Source organism: Dendropsophus ebraccatus, chromosome 3, assembly GCF_027789765.1.
Source record: "Dendropsophus ebraccatus isolate aDenEbr1 chromosome 3, aDenEbr1.pat, whole genome shotgun sequence".
Classification (NCBI taxonomy): domain Eukaryota; kingdom Metazoa; phylum Chordata; class Amphibia; order Anura; family Hylidae; genus Dendropsophus; species Dendropsophus ebraccatus.
The window spans coordinates 69516005-69538547 of NC_091456.1; the positions used below are offsets into that span (position 1 = coordinate 69516005).

The following is a 22543-nucleotide window of genomic DNA, read 5'->3' on the forward strand; positions in this document are numbered from 1 at the left end:
CCTTTATGACCTGTTCCATGTTTATAGTCTGTTCCTAGCTTTGGCTTCAATAATCTGTCATATAATCTGTCTGTGTAAACACACCATAAGACTAAAAGGTGATTTGCAAGGGATCTAACGGACACCGTCATGCTCACTCATTGTCCATTTACACAGAAAGATTATCTGACAGATTATCTGCCAAAGATTTGAAGCCAAAGCCAGAAACAGACTATAAACAGAGATCAGGTCATAAAGGAAAGCCTGAGATTTTTCCTCTTTTCAAATCCATTCCTGGCTTTGGCTGAAATCTTTCGCAGATAATCTGTCAGATAATCTTTCTGTGTAAATGGACCCTGTTGGTGCGTTTACACAGAAAGATTTATCTGACAGATTTAGGAAGCCAAAGCCAGGAATGGATTTGAAAAGAGGATAGATCCCAGTCTTTCCTTTATGACCTGATCCCTGTTTATAGTCTGTTTCTGGCTTTGGCTTCAAAGATCTGTCAGATAAATCTGTCTGTGTAAACGCACCATAAGCCTAAAGGCTTTATTTGTTGTGCAAATAAATTTAAAGTGACTGTACCACCAGGCCCAGGCTGAAGCACTGGATGTGGGCCGACCCATCCTTAGTGGGAGGAAACCCTAGCCCCTCTATGATAGGGTTCCATTGATTCTAATGGAGTCACATCATGGCGGCCCGCCTCCAGTGCTTCAGCCAGGGCCTGGTGGTACAGTCACTTTAACTAATGCTGCGTTTACACAGAGCGATAATTCGCCCGATCGTACGAATAACGATTTATTTGTTTTTTATAGCGATCAGCGTTTAGACGGAAAGATATATTGTACGGAAAAATCACATTACGATCGTTTTGCGATCGCTTAAGCCTATCTCACACATAGGTTAAATCGGTGAAAGACTGTTCACACGAAAAAATCTGCAAATTTTTTGCGAACGACCAACAATGATTTGGGAACATGTTCAAAGAGCAAAATAAACGATTTCTCGATCGGCGCTTCATCGTTCGCTGCGTTTACACGGAGCGATTATTGCTCAAATGCGATCGTTATCGTGCAAATCCGAACGATAATCGTTCTGTGTTAACGCAGCATTATTATATATTGTTTAAGTGGCCATAGATTTATAGTCACTGGGTCATGGATCGCAGGAAAGAAATTAGGCAGGAAAGGCCCCATTGCACAGGATGATCATCTGTCAAATCAAGCAGATATCATTTTGATAAATAAGGGCAGCAATCGGTCAACGAACAAACTATTGCTAGCTTGACAGCTGATCACTTGATTCTGACCTGTCAATAAATAATCGGCTGTTGCCTGTGTGTAATAGGAGATGTGCGGCTGGTGGCTGATTGAATTAAACCATCTAGCAATTGTTCTTGCAGCCCTGGCTGCACAAACATTTAGCCATGTAATAAGCTCTGTAAATGAGCACTGATCTAGGAGCTTAGTGCTTATTTACAGCACGGCCTGGGTCATGTAATACAGCCTTAACTATTGTATAGGAATAGAGCCCTCCACTACTGCAGACCACCCAGAAATCTGGCATTAACCTTTCCACTACTCATTCACAAAGAAAACTGACACACTGGGACTCACATTTGGGGCGCAGCTTTGTTACCAGATGGATCTGTAACTTCAAACTCCATTGAATCTTCACAGACATCAGCTGATGGTTTTACTATATACAATAAGGACCTGCTGCTTACATCTTTCTGTGTGAATTGGTCTGTAATAAATTTGCCTGAAAAAAAAACAAATAATAAAAATAGATTTATTTTACAGCAGAATATGGTTTGTGCCAAACGCTCATTAGTAAAGAGAAAAGGATTAAAATGTATATTACGTTGTGATTTTATCATTCACATCTTATGTAAGAGAAGTTGAAAAAAGTAAGCATACTTTAATATTCACAGATTAAAGGAGTTATTCAGCGATACAAAAACATGGGCACTTTCTTCTACAGACAGCACCATTCTCATCTCCAGTTTGAGTGAGGTTTTCTAACTCGGTTCCATTGAACTGGAGACGAGTGGTGCTGTCTCTGGAAGAAAGTGGCCATGTTTTTGTGGCGCTGGATAACCCTTTAAGAAATATCCTCTAAAAGAATCAGTGTTATGCATTAAAGGACATCAATTTTCCTTATTATAATTTTTTTTATTTTAACCTTACCTGATATAACATTTTCCAAGTATCCCCTCTGAGGAGTTCTTAATATTTTAAAGACAATATCTTCCTCCTGTGTCAACGGATCAGTAGCCTTTATTTCCCTAGATGTTATGTAGATTCCATAGCGGCCATCATCAAGAAGTTGAACATTGGTTGCGCAGAAAAGGTGGACAAGTCTAGGACTGATATCATCTGGAAAATCCACCTATGGAAAAATACCACAACCACATTATAAATAATTGATGTACACAGGCATTTTTCTCAATTGCCCTGTAACCATCATCTCACCAAAATCAACGGGTTTGACCGATATTAAATGAACCTGTGTAATGGTGCGTGATTCATCTGACAGATTTTTGAAGCCAAAGCCAGTAACAGACTATAACAGAGAACAATTCTGAGATTTCTCCCGTTTGCAGGCTAACCAGAATCTTCCACTTCAACTGACGTGTCAGGAAATGCCTGCTCTGTAAAGACAGAATATATCTGTCTGTGGGGGTCCCAGCAAAATAAGCTATTTGCTGGGGTGGTACAGAGTCAGACCCTCACTGGTCAGAGTGGTGTCTTCAATCTTTGATGAGACAATCCCTTTATTGTTTCATGAGGAATTGACCTATAGTTTAAATCAAGTTTTAATTTTGAAGATTTTTTGTGACGCCTGAACACAGTCGCAGAACATACCTTAAAAACTTTCCCATATAAGTGAATAGGGCCATCTCCAGTCTATTGTGCCTATGTCAGTGAGGCTTGCTGGATAAAATGCTATTAAAAAAAAGCTCAGGGAAGATGACTGACCCCGTAATAATGTACTAAACATTACATTAGAATGTGCAAGCAGAAAATAGAAACATTAGAAAAAAAAGATGTAAAATTAAATTATAAAAGTAACTGTGCCTTTAAGACTGAAACCCAATGGAGAGAACCAGTGGTTTAATAATATGCATTATTGTAACTGACTGCTTTGCACATTCATCACTTTCTGCACCTTGTGTAAGCAGCAACAGAATGCATGTCAGTCTTGTCCTAATTTTTGTCATGTCAGTTCCTTGTAGAAATGAACATACGTTAGCACATGCTTCTTGTCAAGAACATGAGGTGAAATGAAAATAATCTTTTGGTGTAAGATCTGTAAGAGAAGTTAGTTTGCTCTACAGTAAAAGCCCTGTGATTGCAGATAATATTATATACATAATCTTATGTACATTTCTGTAGCATATTCAGCCTCAGGACATCACTATAGTAGCAATTCACTCGCTGCACATTTACCTAAAGCACCAGAAACAACCGCCGTGTTTCATAGCAATATGGGGAATTTAGAATTCACTCTGATCAGCAACTATTTGATGTTGCTTTAATGTCTGCCCCTATTTGGACACTATAATCGCATTATTTGGGCACTACATAGTAAACCAGATGAGGGGCATCAATAGCAGGTACTGTACAGGGAAACATCCAACACTCAATATGCAAAGAACCGCTGGCTAGCCATTGGGACGTAAATCTTAGCGTTTATCTAACACACAGCCTCAAGACTGACCAGTCAGCATCTGGTTTCCTCACTGCACAGAACAGAACAGTCAGGAGTCCAGTCTGTGGCTATGTTCACACTACGTAAAATTACGGCGGTTGTTGCCATCGGCAACAACGGCCGTACTTTCTACAGGTGAACAATACCTATTGCTCTATGGGATCCTGGCCGGAGCATACACACATCGTATGCGCTCCGGCCGGGATCCTGCACAGGGCCGCAAGTAACTGACATGTCAGTTTTCTGCGGCCACAATTCAGAACCCTGCGGCCAAAAGATCATCCAGCCGGCACTTAAGTACCGGCCGGGATGATCCTTGCAGAGAGCGGCCGTTCCGTGACCCGGGCCACGGAACGTCTGGTTTCTATACGTATTGTGAACATAGCCTGATGGTGTGTTTACACAGAGAGATTTATCTGACAGATTTTTTAAGCCAAAGCCAGGAATCTTTCCTATATGACCTATATGACCTGGATTTGAAAAGGGGAGAAATCTTTCCTTTCCTTTATGACCTGCACCCTGCTTATAGTCTGTTCCTGGCTTTGGCTTAAAAGATCTGTCAGATAAATCTCTCTGTGTAAACGCACCATTAGATACTGATTAGTCAATCTGAGGGTACGTTTACACAGAAAGATTTATCTGACAGATTTTTTAAACCAAAGCCAGGAATCTTTCATATATGACCTGTTCTCTGTGTATAGTCGGTTCCTGGCTTTGACTTCAAAGATCTGTCAGATAAATCTGTGTGTGGAAACGCACCATAAGGCTGTGTGTTAATCCCACCTGCTGTGAATCGCTGACATTCACGCCCCATTGGCTAGACAGTGATTCATTTCCATATTGGGTGCGAGGGCTGAATCTCAGGAACAAGGGGGGGGGGTCTAGGAACGTAAGAAATTCATTGATCAGAAGGCAACAGCAGTTAGGTTAGCCTCTTGGTTTCCTTACTTTTACCTAGGGACAGGTCCTCTTTAAGACCTTGACTCTGGGATTGTTTAGAAACAGATCAAACTCATATGATCTTAGAAAATAGACACTAATATGTACATAATGATAAATAATATTAAGAAGAATACCAATATGTACTATATTTACATTAAACAGACATAAGGTATCAAAGACTCTGTAACACTTACCTGTATAATAAATGGCACTGGATCTACTTGAACTTTTCCATTTATTATAAATCCTTTATTTGTTTTATCCATAATAATAAATGTAAACTTGTCAATCTGAGCATCCTGCCCTCCATGTCTGTAGGCAACATCCATATTTTCAATATCTTTCTGGGTAAAGTTGTTCCTCTGCATTGGTGCACCTCTTAGATATATCTGCCCATACTGAGGAGGGTTGACCAGCACAAATGTGATATTCTCCACTGATGTATCTGGGTCAGTTGCCTGAAGAATTTCTGGGGTGATCAATGCCACAGATCCTTTCATTTGTCTAAGACCATAGTTATTGGACAAAGTTGGCAGAGTTTTGTCTACCATCTCCACAGTTATATCCAAGGTGCCATGTCTTGTTCGCAGCCCATTGCTGACAAGGAATCTAGCAAAAAGAGGCAAGGGAGTCTTCAGCAAGTGTTCCTGTTTCACCATCTACACAAAAGAAACGATAACATGCCTTTACTCAGGGGGTTCTCCACTAGCTTGCTTGGACACCTAATGTTCTGACGTCTGAGGCTATGTTCACACACGGTAGAATAAAAGTATAATTCAGCTTTAAAATAAGAGAAGCATACAGCCATTCTTCTCATCTAATAAAGTGCTACAAGTTTATTGGAAAATGTATTTCTGTGCACACAAGAACATAAAAAATAAAAATAAAAATCTATGTGTGCACAGCTGCTTTTTATAGCATTTAATGTAGCATTATTAGATAAAAATAGGGCGTTATTTTATCCCTATTTTACTAATGTATTTGATGTTCTTCTGCTGTGTGTGAATACAGCCTCAGACAGTGCAGGGGTGCTCTGGTGAAAACCTTTTTTTTTTTTTTTTTTTTTTTTTCAAAATTCACTGATGTCAGAAAGTGATACATATTTGTGAATTACTTTTATTTGAAAATCTCAAGTCTGCCAGTACTTATCAGCTACTGTATGTCCTGCAGGAAGTGGTGTATTCTTTGCAGTCTGATACAGTGCTCTCTGCTGCCACCTCTATCTGTGACAGGAACTGTCCAGTGCAGTAGTAAATCCCCATAGAAAACCTCTCCTGCTCTGGACAGTTCCTGTCACGGACAGAAGTGGCAGCAGAGAGCACTGTATCAGACTGAAAAGAAAACGCTACTACATGTAGGGCAAATAGCAGCTGAAAAAGAATTGAAGACTTGGGAGATGGGAGCAGTTGATTTAATAAAAATAATTTTCCGCTGGAGTACCCCTTTAATGGTGCAGTATGGTTAGCTATTTTTCCATATATTAACCAGGAACTGCAAATATTAAAAACTGATGGTGATGTTTCCTATTCCTTTCTATAACCAAATGCTACATGGACCATTCATGGTGAATAATAAGGTTGAAAAGTGTTTATTTTGAGGAAGGTAAAAACCCTTCCTGACTTTAAATGGCAATCAGAATAATCCTGGATCAACAGCCTATCACATGAAATCTAATGCCCATAACTTGTAATATTATATTTACTGTGAAAAGCATCCAGGCCTCCTTTGAACTTATTTAATGAATCGGCTATGACAACATCATGTGGCAGAGAGTTTCCCAGTCTCACCGCTCTTACAGTAAAGAATTCGCATTTGTACTAATAACAAAATCTTCTTTTCTCTAAATATAGAGGATGCCCCCTTGTCATGGTTACAGACCTAGGAGTAAAAAGATCACTACAAAGATCTCTGTACTGTCCATTCATATATTTGTACATTGTGATCAGATCGCCCCTAAGACGTCTTTTTTTCTAGTGTAAATAACCCCAAGCTTGATAACCTGTCCTGGTACTGTAACCCACCCATTCCCTTAATGACCTCCTCTGCACCCGCTCCAGTTCAGCTGTGTCCCTCTTACTGTACACAGTATTCCATATGTGGTCTGACCAGTGATTTATAAAGAGGCAAAACTATGTTCTCATCCTTAGCATATATGCCATATATGAGTTTACTGTCCACCAATATTCATGATGATAATTGAATGTAAGGAGTAGGAACGTTATTCAAGAGAGGCTTATTAGCGTTAAAGTGAACCCATCAGCTCTCCTGCTTGATAATCCATTGTTGTTAATATATTCACACATTTCCAAGAGGAATAACAGAGGACTGGCACAATGCAGAGGTCCAACATATTGTTACTTCACGTGGAATACTGAAATGTCAGGAGAGTTGAAAAACCCTCAATGTCAGAATGTGAATATTCTGCCTGTCCATAAAGTGGACCTTGGAGCATGTACTGTGCCTGTGCAATGTGGAAAAGAAAGTTTCCTCTCTTTAGGGAATATTATACCAATAATAGGGTTAGAAGCTTAACACATATGGGTTGGCAGATTTGCACTATAGTACTATAGCACTGCCTGATGTGACGGACTCTTTATAAATATGTTTCATTTACTTGTGAATCTCATATTATATCTACCATATGCTTTAGGCTCTTTTCCATCCATATCCAAGTTTCCAGTGTGGCTGTAAATGTTTTACCATTGTGTTTGCAAACATATAATGAACTGATTATCTTTAGTACTGCTATGGTTTTATCGCACATGATGGTTTGGCGCACACATAGTACATTATTGAAATTACACAGACACTAAAAAGCACAATTTCCTAGGAAATACAATAAGAATTTGATACTATAGACATTGCAAGGCCTAGTCTTCATTACAAACTGAAATGAAAGTGTCTTGTTCACCACATACATATAAAACCAAACAGAGGAACAACCAACATAAAACCAAATGCAATAAGAAAATGCTGTGGCCAAATATGTTATGGAGTGGAGCGCTTGTGAGATTTATTTATTTATTTAATATTTATATGTTTGTTTTCTAATGTATATTTATTTATTTATTTAGTTAAAAAATAACAGCAAGAATTCCCACCACTAATTGACTAAGCTGAAACAGTTAAAATGTGAGAGTGAAAGACTTTGGTGCTCAGCAGGGGCCACATCTTCAATTGAACATTACAGATCCTCTGTGCTGCCTGCAGCTCCATGGTGATGGAACTGGCTACAGAGGCTGCCATCTGTCATGGAATTTGAAAAGATAAAGAGGGGAAAAAAAGCACAGGAGCAGTAAATAGTGCCAATTCAATGCAGAATCAAGCCAGCGTGTCAAAATGGAGGACATTTGCGTCTGTACTTGGCATAGTGCTGCCGGCACCTGATGTCAGGGGTTGCTAATCACTCGTGTCATCTGTCCAAACAAGAAGTGCCACATTCTTCTTCCAGCCCAGAAGCATCAGACAATACATAGTAATATTTCTGACTAACAGAAAGTGCAGTAGTGGAACATAAAATCTGATCGCTCAGACACGCAATAATTGATGTTGCTCTGGCTGTTCTGGCCTTCTACCGAATACAGCCAAGGGAAGAACACCAGGTTAACAGACATGGGGGTTTCTGCCAGATTTTTTACAGCGAGAAATGTTAATTAAAAGAGTTTTAGAAATTAGCACGTCTTTGTTTTAGGGCCCCTAATTATATTTTCGTTTTAAAACAGCCTGGCCATACCGGCTTTATATCAATGACTTGGACTGGTGACAATCTCCTTTGAGATGACACTGTAACACCAGGTGCAGTCGTCCCACTACCAGATGCAGGGGCTACGGGAACAAAATTCATTAGCATTCACACTTTATGACTTCAATTTTTGGTTATTAATTCTTGAAAGGATTATTGACACAGGACCCCAAATTTCAATGTTCCTTTACGTTATAGAGTGTAAAAAGTGCGCTTTTTTAGCTTTTTTATTAGTAGAAATAAAAAGAAGGAATGGGCAGAGGGAGTTCCTGTCAAGTGATTTTTGGAATGCGGATTTTTTGGAACTAGGGACTGATGGAAGACTTGTTTATTTGCAAACTGAAATAGTGAGTGTTAGCAAATGCTAGTCTGTTATTTGGAAGCAGAAATTCTCTGGGTAACCCAACAGAAATGTATTGCTTGTTCACAAGGATAACAAAATATGGGTAATGTTAAATTATTCTTAGTCCTTAAAGGCGGAATGCAAGTTGAATATATGATATAAGGTATTGTATGAAGAATAAATAATCTATCAGACTTCAACAAGCATTATACTGTAAGCAGATGACTCGGGAAGCTTCAGGACAAAGATTCAGTCACACTTTACATGCTTCTGCAGTGCCAAGAAAACCCAGGCTACCTAGTGGTCCCCTGGCACTGATGAGATTAGGTTAATAAATCATCTGCTAGCTCTGAAAGAAAAGACAGACAGGAGAGCCTTGCCATCCAGACACCTACTTGAACATATCAGCAGCAGCTGCAGCTTTGCCATTGTGGATGTAGCAGACAGTCTGAGCGGCCACATCCATCTGACTGAAGCTTGTTATGGGAATTCCACGATGGTTGACATATTCAATCTGCCCATGCTGAGGTGGTGAGGAGACTACATACAGCAGCTCTTCTAGCTTGTCTGTGCCATCAGTGGACAGAAGAGCATTAGTGCTTAGGATGACCCTGTCTCCTCTTGACACATGAAGTGTGTTCACAAATACTGCAATGTCTCCTGGTGGGAAAAAAAATTGTGGGAATGGAGAACTTTATTGTAATACTGATAGTAAACCAGATAGATTCTGTTTCATTTGTAAATCTATTTGGTATCATGCTTTGCAACCATAAATGAATAAGTAGGTTATTTAAAGTTTTATCTAAATTTTATCATTGATGCTATTTTACTAAATAACTGCGGGATTATGAGACATTTACTTCAATAGCTATGATAAAGGAATAGTGGTTATGATTGTCACACATTTTGGTTTAGTTATCTGGGGCTTTAAGATTGATGGCCTATTCTTAAGAAAGCCCTCAATATTAGATATGTGGTGATCCAAATCTTATAGGATTGAATGTGTCTGGTATTGTAGCTCACTACAGCTCAAACTTCAAATAGATGGGACTAAAATGTAATCCCACAGTTTATTAGAGGAAAGTAGAGATAAACAGCAGGTCTCGGTGGGTTTGTTCTGGTGCACGTTGTCTTGGGTGGCATAATCCCTTTTGCCTCCACTCAATACAGGTGTGATCGATGATAGCACCATGACTTGCTAGAGAAGTATTTAATATAGGTGAATTAATACTGGCACTGTCATCTGTACATTTTATTACAGCTCTGTGCCAGACACAAGGGCTTCATTATCTTGTATATGATGAATTTAAGGACTTTCACTATAGTTGTGACCCATGATGTAACTTTTGACTCTCGTGAAGCTTCCTGTGGTGGCTGAACCCACCAGGGACCCAATGACTATTTCATTTGATTGAGGGCTCCCTGACTCTCTTCTGACTGCAGATGATGGGGGATAGATGTATGATGGATTGGAGATAAGCTGCACCTGAGGAGTCCAGCATCTGCTCATTTTCCCTCTCTACTGAGAACACATGCTCATCAGGCCAAACTGAACATGGGTGTCTGTGGAGAAGTCAGGAGGAATAGCCATCAAAATTTATAAACTAGTACTATAGATAGACAAAAATTTCATGCTTTATAAAAAGTTGTCACATGTCTGAATGACTGCCTTCAATTTGGTTAAATATGGTACAGAATAATACCACTGTGCCCTGAGCATTTACAATTGCTTAAATGTAGAAATATTTGTCTTGTGTTATTATGGTTAAAGTGTTTCAAAAGAACTTTTATCACCCATCCACAGCCAAGGTCGTTTGCAAAAGCACTTTTTTGCAATTGTTTATTGTTAGTTGGAGACAGCGAAAAGTCGCTTTGTCTAATAGGACTCTTACTTTACCAGATTAGAACTCTGATGGATGTGCACATTATGTAAGCAAATTAGAATACTTTCAGATTCAACATTTTTTTTTTTTTTTAATTGTGAATTGAATTTTTTTCATGCATCAGGTGTCAAGTTTTAAAGGGACTGTACCATCAGGCCTTGGCTGAAGCACTGGAGACGGGCTGATCCACCCCCAGCGGGAGGAAACCCTCGCCCCTCTATGATACAGCTCCACTGACAGGGGCGTAACTAGAAATGGCTGGGCCCCATAGCAAACTTTTGATTGCCCCCCCCCCCCGACTGACCACTAAACGGTCAAGTGAAGTCATAACTACATAACTGCTAGCTTTGGTCAGGAGTGCTTGCAGTTAAAGGGACATTTGCAAAACCCAGGAGACCAGCAGGGCCACCCGGTGCTGCAAATGATGACGGCTCAGGGGGCCCAGTGTATTGCAGGAGCAGGCCATGGGGCCCCCTGATGCGACGGGCAACATAGCAGCCGCTATGGCTGCTATAGTGGTAGTTACGCCCCTGTCCACTGATTCTAATGGAGCAGTGTCAGAGGGGCAGAGGTTTCCTCCCACTGGGGGTGGATCAGCACGTCTCCAGTGCGTTAGCCAAGGCCTGATGGTACAGTCCCTTTAAGAAGCACATGTATGTTAAAATAGATAAAACCCCCACAAATGACTTTTGGAAACCAGACCCTATAAGCAATTCTTCTAGGGGAGTAGTGAGTATTTTTACCCCATAGTGTTTGGGCAAAATGTTTGGAAAGCAGCTGAAACACATGTAATTTCTTTTCCCCTATGCATCATTTTAGACACATTATTATTCCTATTACTCATATGAAAAAAGAGAAACTCACCCCATAATTTATCACCCCCATTTCTCCTAGGATCAGAAATATGCCCATTGTAGTCCCACCAAAATATCTGGGCACACAGCAGGACCCAAAATAGAGAGCACCCAGTGGCTTTTTGAGCATTAATTCTGCTTGAAAATCTGTCAGACCCTATTGCACACTTGGAGAGGTACAGATCTGTCTGAACAATGGAAACCCCCAACAAATGACCACATTTTTGAAACTTTGAAAGTACGAGCATTTTAACCCCATAGAGTTTGGACAGAATTACACATCACACATGCAAAGTTAAATTTTTTTCCCTATGCGTAATTTTCAAGACACATTGGGGGACATTTATCAAGGGTTTTACACCTAATTATTGGTGAATAATTGCATTTTTCACCCATTTTTGGTCTAAGTTCTATTTATGAACCAGTATTTGACAGGTGAATATTTTTAGATGCAACTTTTTTTTTTTAATCTGCCTGTTTTAAATATTCACCAAAAAGTTTGCATAATCCGGGATTAGCACCCAATTTCTCATTTGCGACTTTTTAAAAAGTCGCATAAACAGGCCCAGGCTTAGGTCTGGTCAGAACCAGGTGAATAAAACTGCGCAATTTTTTATAGTTGCGCCTTTTTATTTAGATGCATTTACTATGGTAGTGCTACATGTTAATGAATCAGTCACAAGAAATTAGAACAAAATACACACCACTCCCCATTAGAATAGTTGCACTTATTAGACTCCTTAGTAAATGTCCCACAATATTCCTGTTACACGCAGGAAATAAAGAAATGCACCCCATAATTTATCACCTAATTTGTCCTGTGATCAGAAATATGCCCATTTTGGAGAGTGGGCACAGGCGTGATTACAGAGTAGAGTGAGGGAGACTGGTATGGCACTGTTATCCAGTCACAGTATGGTGGTGTTATCCAGTCACAGTATGGTGGTATTGGTCAGGTCTGGTATGGCGGTGTTAAATGTGACCCTGGCGCTATTACCTACCAATCCTGTGGTGGGGCATTTTCAAGTTTAGTGCCTAGGGCAGCAGCAGTTGTTAATACGGCCCTGGTTAGAGGTAGTGTCCACATCATCTTGCTGCTATTGAACCTAGCTGCAAACTCTGACAGCCCTACACTCGCTGCTATTCAACCAAACTGAAAACACTGATGACAGAAATTTTTACTTTGTCATACTTTTTTTTTGTAAACCCTATACCTAACCCTATCTCTAAATCCAAGCCCTAAACCTGAGCCATACACCTGCTGCCTAACAGCGAACCTAACCAAAGTTCAAACTACAGGTACCTCGGCTAACAGGTTTTCAAAATTGTAAATTGGTTTAAGAGCTCCCTATACTGGTTGGGTGGGGGAGTGGGGTAGGGGCATGGTCTGCATAGAGTGGTCTACAGCACTGTATTCTGGCCTAGTCTCCCTCACCTTCAAAACCTTCAATGTACAGCCCCGTTCTATTCACGGGTATCGGGCTGGGAGTGAAGCACTGGAGGCAGGCCGGCCCGCCCCCAGTGGGAGGAAACCCCCACCCCACTATGACACAGCTCCATTAGAATCCATATAGTTTAACTACAGAGGGATATAGACTTTTTGGAGCACTTTGCTGGTCAAACAACCTCAAATCATGCCATACATGTCTTACTTACCTTTCTCTATATCTTTAACTATAATATGAAAATGTAGCTCGGGAGACCTGTTTTTGCCATCCCACAGGTGGAAAGTAAAGCGATCTTCATTTTTGGAACCAAGTGTTCCCCTGTGGACATATCTGACCAGATTCATATCAATGTCTTCTTGACTACACTTCATTGTGGTATCCAAGGTCTTCCACTTGTCGTGTACCTTTCAGCAGAAGAAAATTTCATCAGACACATTTTAGTAATTAAAATTGTAATTTAGTAATTATATTTAACATCACTGTACCACCATCCTTTACTATCTTTACAGTGTACTGTGGCTTGTCTGACATAGTGTCACTAGACCCCCCAAAATGGTTTGCCTTTTCAATGCAATACTTGGTAAATTTTGACATATTCAGAACATGTATTTTCTTTCAAAAAGAAAGTTACACAATTGACTTTAATGGGAGTTGCCCCAACAGGGTAGGGCCACAAGCTATGCTGTTCCATTTACACAACTCCAATTAAAGCCAATGGAATTCATGCAGATTTGTGCACTCCAGTTATTTTCTGCTAAGAGGCCTAAGAGTAATGTTTTCTAGTTGGGAATACCCTTTTAAATAGGCTCTACAATTGATACTTGATATGATACAGAATAAATGACTTTACCAATTTAACTTACTGCTATTATATTATACAAGTCCTTATCAATTAATACTTCAATTGCTCAGAATGAGTAATGTCCTCATGTTGGGTTTGTGTTTTTTATACCACTGTTACTCACGCAAGTCAGTTATTTGTTATGTAGAAGCATCACTACCAAAAAAGATTGTTTTATCACGTTAAAGTGATACTGTCACCCCCCTTACTCCATGTGTGGTTCTCCGCACCATCCACAAGCTCAGATGCTGCACAATTCATATATACCGTATTTTCCGGCATAAAAGATGGTTGGGCATATAAGACTATTCCTAACTTATCCAGTTAAAATATAGAATTTGGGATATACTGTATAAGACTACTCCTAATCCAATGCACACCAAATAAAAATTAATAAAAAACATCAGACAGCAGGGAGATTTGGGAGGCGAAGAAGGAGGTACAGTGATACTGGTATCATTCAAGGGTGGGCCAGATAGGTAAAAGAGGTGTGTTTTCTGGGCACAGCGCCACTCTACCGTGCGTATTGCTTATTGGTGTTAGCTATGTTTTTAACACTACTGTACACAGATGTAAAATGCACATAATCACAAAACACCTAATCTAGTAATTTAGTAAATTTTAAAAATTAACAATTTGTACAATGCATTAAGAACTGATGTCATTAAAATTCAGTTTCCGAGAGGATTCTTTGTTTTTATGAAGTCTCTATGTACATAATGCTTACATGTTATCTTCTCCTTTTCACCGAGTCATTATCCTTAAGATAATTTTTTCTGACACAACTTTAACAGTAAGTATATTGCTATATGTTACAAATCTACATACAATCATTTCAGTATTAACCTGTACGACCCCTTAGCAATAATAAAAAAGTGACAATTTTTCTATTCGAGCTACAAGAAAAATGCAAAGAATACAGACCTTCATTTGAAGATCTCCTTGGCCTGGAGTGCTGTCAATTACATAGTAAATGTCATCTCTGGGAGTATCCTTATCTTCGGCTGACAGTACTGCACTTGAAATAATATAATGTTCACCCATGCTCAGCACTACTTCACAGTGCCTGGAGAATCAAGTATTAACACAGTGATTCAATTAAGATTGTTACAAGGAAGCTTGACACATTGGTACAACTTATATCCATCCATTAGATAAAACAATTATTCAGGACTGACATTATTTATTGTGTTAGAATTAAGGAGAAAATCTACCCAAATCTTGAGAAAGGCACTGCTGTTGGGGAAGATTTATGCTTACCAGACATGTTTTGTCTCTGTTACATTATCTTATAGTCATTGTACTTTACACCAACATTTTTTTCACTAAAGGGGCAAACAAGTTAACCAATCTGACACATCTCCATACAGAATGTGATCAGGGTCGATTCCAGGTTTTCTTCTGCCTGAGGCAAACCTGAAATGGCACTCCCTCCCAGTAGCCACACCACCTCATCCAAGCCAAAACCCCCACCGCCCATGCTCACTGCCGTACCCACGCTCCGCCGGCGGTCTGTTCTCGGTCCCAATGATGCCCGGCGGGACGTGGGGATGGAACGGCTGCCCAGGGACTAAGGTGGGCCCTGACTACTGTGATTTTGTTAAAGAGACTCTGTACCCACAATCTGACCCCCCCCCCCCCCCCCCCCAAACCACTTGTACCTTCGGATAGCTGCTTTTAATTCAAGATCTGTCCTGTGGTCTGTTCGGCAGGTGATGCAGTTATTGTCCTAAAAAAATACTTTTAAACTGGCAGCCCGTGCCAAATGGGCGTATCTGTGCCCTAACTTTGTAGTACCCCTCCGTCCCTCCTCTTTACCCTTCTCATCATTAGGAATGCTCCAGGCAGATTGCCTCCTATTCCCCACAATTTAAGCCCGGCACATGGGCTGGATTGATAAAGCAGCTGGGCAATGTTTAGCATGGAGAAAATGTTCCAGTGGGACTCCTAATGATGAAGAGGGTTAGGGCACAGATACGCCCGTTTGGCATGGACTGCCAGTTTAAAAGTAGTTTTTTTAGGACAATAACCGCAGCACCTGCCGAACGGACCACAGGAGAGATCTTGGATTAAAAGCAGATATCCGAAGGTACAAGTGGTTTGGGGGGGGGGTCAGATTGTGGGTACAGAGTCACTTAAAGTTAAATTTGACAGCAGCAGGGAAGATTATGTCGCCCCCTCTGGGACCACAGAATCTGCCGCCTGAGGTGGAATACTCATTCCGCCTTATGGCAGAAGCAGCCTTGTATGTGACTATATATTGTTGTTTGGACACACAGCAGAGCTCAGGAGTGAAGAGATGGCATTCTTATGGTATTTATTGTTTTAGAGCGCCATATCACATATGCACAACCTTTGAGATACTAGTACAATGGGAACCCCTGACAAGTAACCCATTTTGTAATCCTATCCCTCACAGAATATTATATAGGGAGTATAGTATATAGGGAGCATTTTTTTCCCACACTGGTGTTTTCCAGAACTTAAAGGGGTACTCCGGGCTAGGAGTATTTTCTGTGTGTGGCCGGGTCGTAGTGGGGTCCCACCTCGGCCGCTGAATGGCTGAGCTGCCTTGAGACGTCACATCTCAAGCCGCAGCTCAGACCAGGCAGTGGGACAGAAGAACAGGGCGGCGCAATCAGGGACCCGGCGCTGCAACCAGGGAGGTAAGTGACCGGCGGCCTCTATATCCACCCCCTCTCCGGCCATACACAGAAAATGCCCCTAGCCTGGAGTACCCCTTTAATGTTAGGGTGCCTTCACACCTACCGGATCCGCAGCAGATTTGACTAAATGAATGAACACAGCATCAAATCCACACTGTAAAATCTGCTGCGGAACTGCTGCGGATCCAGTGTGTGTGAAAGCACCCTAAAACAGATTGTGCAAAATGAGAATTGTAATTTTTCTACAGGTGTGTTATTTTAGTGGTGCATATATGTCCCTGGAGATGCATACCCCATAAATTAAGGCTTGTGAAAGGCCTTCGTCTTTGCATTATGAGCTGTAGTTTCGGTGGTACATGCAATCCTTTGATTATTTTTTTTTCCACTTTTTTACATTCTGAGATTGCTGATGGGCTACAGGGGAGTCCCCTTCTCCTGATAACCCCCCTGTAGGTGCCATGGAATAGGACTGGTGTGACTGTAAAATATATATATATACATATATATATATATATATATATATATATATATATATATATATAATATATATACCTTTTAGTTTGAATTTGAATTTGAGAGAAAAAAGGATCAAAATAAACTATTCTGTATTTAGTTTTTCTTTACAAGTGAAAGTGATTAGAGATGATCGAAAAGGGCCGAGGTTCAGGTTCGTACGAACCCAAACTATCGGCATTTGACTCCTGCTTCCTTCCTGTTCTATGGAGAAGGTGGAGACAGCCTGAGTACCGCCTGGAAAACGGGGATATAGCCTATTACCTAGGCTGAATGCCTGTTTTCCAGGTGGTACTCTGGATGTCTCCACCTCCACCACGGAACAGGAAGGAAGCGTTAGTCGCTACAGGTGACTGTATGAAGTTTAGTTTATAATAACTGGTGGTCAGCAAGAACTGCTACCAACATATTAGAATGGGCTGATTTATTGGAGTAAACAACTTTATTTTCGGCCCCTCTGGACCTATGCCTAATTTGTCTATTCAGTTAGTACATGACACTTACTTTGTAAGAATTGGTTTTTCATCATTAACTCCAATAACTGTAACAAAAATCGTTCTCTCCACTTCATGTTGTCCATCTGACAACCTGATCGTGAACCTGTCAGCAAGGTTTTCAGAGTCATCGTGAACATATATTAGCTTCATACCTATCAACATTAAAACATTAACAAAATATTACAATAGTAATAATCTTTATTTATATAGCACCCACATATCACAGCATATCATGATACAGAGACATTACAACCTAAATTATAGAATCATTGGGGGAGATTTATCAAACAGGTGTAAAGTAGAATCGTAATAGTTGCCCCTAGCAACCAATCAGATTCCACCTTTCATTTTCTAAAGACTGTGAGGAATGAAAGGTGGAATCTGATTGGTTGCTAGGGGCAACTAAGACTATTCTACTTTACACCAGTTTGATAAATCTCCCCCATTGAGACTTGAGACGTGAGAGTCCTGCTCACAAGCTTACCATTGGCTAATCATAACACTTATAGGGTTGTCTGGAGGAGAGGACTATCACATGGTCATGATTACTTTAAAGGGAGGGAGACCAAGCCATTTTTATCTATAATGTTTTTCTATCTTATGTAGTTATTACCAGCGTACCATTTCTGAGGTACTCCATTGTGAAGTCGTGTACAAAAGGAACTGTCTGATTTTTGGGCCTTTTAAGCAAGTGTTTCATTTTCTCTATTCCAAAACTTTCTTCAATAATTAATCCATGTTGGGGATTTACTGTAACAATAAATGATAAGTAATTCTGGGGGACATCCATGTCCGACACATTAATTACTGAAGGATTAAGTTCTCTCATTTGGCCTTCCTCCACCTAAAGTGTATAAAGAAGGAAACAAAGTTAGATTTAGCCTCAAGAATATAAAACTCAAAGCAATAGTTACACTGTTCATAAAGCTACAACTTCTACGGTATGTCAGCGGCAGCTTATTACCAATATTCTGTTATTATAAGATGTGTTTTTCTATTATCAACTATAGTTAACGCATACATATCATACATAAATACAATGTCAAACTGCTATCTAGTAGCATACTGTATATTAAAAGAAAAAACTTATGGAATCTAATAAAACTATCGTTTAGACAGACTAAGTTTGTGAATGGTTTTACAATTCGGACGCCTGTTAATTGTAACAGCAAGAGTGGTGGATCCGCTGTACTACCATTAGCAATGGAAAAAGCCGCACCAGGGAGCGGAGTCTTAGTTTTCACCAGAGCCCACCGGTGGGTTGGACTTGCTGTGGCAGGTGACCCCCAGGTCGCTACCCCTGGCTTGGCTTGCTAGCGGCAGAGGGTGATGTCAATCTGGAGGCAGGCAGGTTGGACTTATGGCTGGATTCAGGGCAACAGTCACAGAGTGCAGGACCCACAGGCAGAAATCATGGGCAGGAATCACAGAAAAGCTGGGGCCACATGTAAAGGGTAGCATGCAGAGCCTCCAACAAGAAAGTCTAGTGCATGCCCTCTTTTATATGCGCAAGGCTGCAGCCTGCAGCCAATTAAGGGCGCACTGGCCCTTTAAATTTTACAGAGTCGTTGTGCCCACTAGGAGATGGGTATGTGCGCGCCGGCCAGAGGAGAAGCTAGCAGGAGTGCAGGAAGGTAAGGCGCCGTGCAGGGCCAAATCGAAACTCTGCCGGGCCCAGACGTGTTGCACCTTCTTAATAGGCCACAATTTTGGAGCGTGTTTTGTCTGGTGTGTCAGACATAGTAAATGTGTATGGAGATATGATCTCCATGTTAGCACATTATGAGCTATTGTTATGCAATTCATCCAAGCTATTGTACATACAGGAGCTGTACAGCATGACTAGAACACCCCTATTTTTACATCAACACACCTGCCATCAGAGGTAATGCCTCTCTTTTATTTAGTCATATGGGGGAGAGTTATCAAACATGATGTTAAGTGAAACTGGCACAGTTGCCCCTAGCAACCAATCAGATTCCACCTTTCATTCCTTACAGACTCTTTGGAAAATGAAAGGAGGAATCTGATTGGTTGCTAGGGGCAACTGAGCCAGTGTCACTTTACACTTTAATATAAATCTCCCTCATAGTTACTGAAAAGTTGAAAGCAAGTTTAGAGACACTTTGCAGTAATTTGAGGGGTCTAAGTTTTGTGTTTTTGCTTTTGTTTCGTAGATTTCTGCTCTTCTGTACTTTGCGTCAAGCTTTGACTTTTGACCACAGTTACTTCTGTGTTTTGCCAGTCTTTTTATTAAGGTAACCTATAACATTAACTCAGCAATGGGGATTACAGATGCTCCTACCAGATGAACATAAGGAAGATTCCAGCACCATGAAAGTCCATAACGAATTCTTTATTGTGACAACCGTATAAAACAATAAAAACCTGACAGTGGCTTGGCAATAGCTGACGCATTTCGATCTATACAGATCTTAATCGTAGCATAGGTGTGTACAATGTTATCCAACTTATATAGGTAATACAGGTACATGGTAACACCTTCTTTCTAGTCACACCCATCCACAGGGGGAGGGGACTACTTAACCCTTGCGGTATATGCTGCAGGCATAAATGATTACAAACGATACAAATAGTACAAAACATATCATAAATGCATATACAGATTCAAAAGGGAAAAATAAAAACAAAAAGGAGAAGAAAGAAAAAACAAGGAAAAACTCCTACCAGATTCTCTGGCATTGAACAATAAACCTTAGTGGCCCACACAGTAGTGACTCACCTAGAACACCATAAGCCCCTTCCTTCACTACCAGACACTCCTAGCCTTAGAATATTATCAGCCACACCCAGGGGCGTAACTACAACTTGCTGGGCCCCATAGCAAACTTTTAATTGCCCCCCCCCCCAACAACTGACCACTAAGCCGTGAAGAGAGAGCAATATGTATATATAGTATTAGGAAAAGCATTATAGCACCATGACCACTTCCATTACCACTATACTGTTACCAACCAAATCCAGTATGTTAAAGTGACTGTACCACCAGGCCCAGGCTGAAGCACTAGAGGCGGGCCGACCCACCCTTAGTGGGAAGAAACCCCAGCCCCTCCATGACGTGACTCCATTAGAATCAATGGAACCCTATCATAGAGGGGCAGGGGTTTCTTCCCACTAAGGGTGGGTCGGGCCGCCTCCAGTGCTTCAGCCTGGGTCTGGTGGTACAGTCACTTTAAGATGAATAATACAAACAGTACCAGTTTACATGGGACAAATATTACCACCTCTCACTATTATCACTACATACTGAATAATGCTACCACTGCTATGGAATAAAATCCACAGTCCAATATCACCAGTGGCCATATAGTGACATGTATTAGTTCCACACAGGCTCTACACACCATAAGTGATTATAGTGCATTTACAGCCAATAACTCACAGGGGACGTGTTCTTTGAGTGCATCACAGGAGTCGTCTTCTCCAATTGGAGTTGCTCACTTTTTCCCTTCTTCTCCATCCAGCCTGGGCCACCATGAGGACTTCTCTCTTTAGAATCTGCCAGACAAACAGTTTAGGTTCCTCACTCATGCCCCATCATCCTACACATCTATTTGCTCCATCTGTTCCCTCATATAGTAGTCCCCTCTGTATCCATATAGTAGTTAGACTACTGTGTCCCTCATTAAGTAGTTAGACCCTTCACTACCCCCCATATAGTAGTTAGACCACTGTGTCCCTCATTAAGTAGTTAGACCCTTCTCTACCCCCCATATAGTAGTTAGACCACTGTGTCCCTCATTAAGTAGTTAGACCCTTCTCTACCCCCCATATAGTAGTTAGGCTCGTCTGTGCCCCTATATAGTAGTCATACCCCGCTGTGCATCTGTATAGTAGTTAGGTCTCCCGGGGCAGGGCATCCCCCTGTAATTTACCCCCCTGGAAGTTAATCTCCCCCTATGTAGTAATCTCCTTGGATCTTGGATAGTTAGCCCCCTCCGGTAGGCATCTCCCCTGGTAGTTATGCTCCATCCTTCCCATGCAGTCATCTCACTTGGTTAACCCATTTCCTCATACAGGCTTCCACCTGCAAGTTACCCCCCCCCCCCCATGTGGGCAATTTCATGTAAGTGACCCCCCCCCCCCCAAATGTAAGCAATCCTGTGTAAGTAACCCCCCTCGCCACATGTGGGCAAACCCATGCATGCTAATCAGTAGTGGATTATAATAGGGGCGTTTCGGGCGGCAGCCCGGGGCCCTAAGCTCCTGGGGGGCCCATGACCACCCAAGAAGACTTATACTTTCAGTGGTGTACTGTCTCCTGGCTACACTTCCGCCATTTTTTGCAAAAAATCACAGTTTTTTATGGCAATTTTGCACAAATCAGGGCATCATGACATTATCTGTCCTGCACTATGAACGCCAGGCTAGTGCTGCTATAGTTAAAGTGGGGTGGGGGGGCCCAGGCTTGGTGAACAGCCCGGGGTCTGTGGTAAAGTTAATCCGCCCCTGATGCTAATCCCCCCCCCCTTCCAATGTAGGCACTCCCATGTAAATTAACCTCTGCTCTCCCATGGAGGCAATCCTGTTAGTCAACCCCCCCCATCAAGCAATCCCATGTAAGTTAACCCCCTCTCTTCCATGTAGGCAATCCTGTTAGTTAACCACCCATGTAAGCAATCCCATGTAAGTTAACCCCCTCTCTCCCGTGTAGGCAATCCCGTTAGTTAACCCCCCCATGCAAGCAATCCCATGTAAGTTAACCCCCTCTCTCCTGTGTAGGCAATCCTGTTAGTTAACCCCCCATGCAAGCAATCCCATGTAAGTTAACCCCCTCTCTCCCATGTAGGCAATCCTGCTAGTTAACCGCCCCATGTAGGCAATCCCATGTAAATCTCCCCCCCCCCCCTAAATCTAAGTAGTTCCATGTAAATTCCCCCCCCCCATGTAGGCAGTCCCATTTCAGTTACCAAATTACCCCCCACCCCTCCTCCATGTAAGCAGTTCCATGTAAATTACCCCCCCCCCCAATGAGGGCAGTCCCATGTCAGTTACCAAATTACCCCCTTCCCCCCCCCCCCCATGTAGGCAATTCCATGTAAATCCCCCCTTCCTATATAGGCAATTCCATGTAAATCCCCCCTTCCTATGTAGGCAATC

At 41.4% G+C, this 22543-nt stretch overlaps 1 protein-coding gene across 4 annotated transcripts in view; it reads right to left on the minus strand.

The window, feature by feature from the left end:
- FREM1 (FRAS1 related extracellular matrix 1) overlaps window positions 1–22543 on the minus strand; it is a 130329-nt gene that overhangs the window by 35253 nt on the left and 72533 nt on the right. For 3 of the 4 annotated variants that reach the window (XM_069961974.1, XM_069961975.1, XM_069961976.1), the window contains 8 exons: window positions 18044–18266; window positions 17430–17574; window positions 14671–14812; window positions 13114–13309; window positions 9116–9380; window positions 4830–5244; window positions 2169–2370; window positions 1596–1740 (listed from right to left, as the gene is read on the minus strand). In XM_069961974.1, the coding sequence (XP_069818075.1) occupies window positions 1596–1740; window positions 2169–2370; window positions 4830–5244; window positions 9116–9380; window positions 13114–13309; window positions 14671–14812; window positions 17430–17574; window positions 18044–18266 (1733 nt within the window). Of the gene's footprint in view, window positions 1–1595; window positions 1741–2168; window positions 2371–4829; window positions 5295–9115; window positions 9381–13113; window positions 13310–14670; window positions 14813–17429; window positions 17575–18043; window positions 18267–22543 lie in introns of those variants that run through there. The other variant, XM_069961978.1, reaches the window with a different exon arrangement.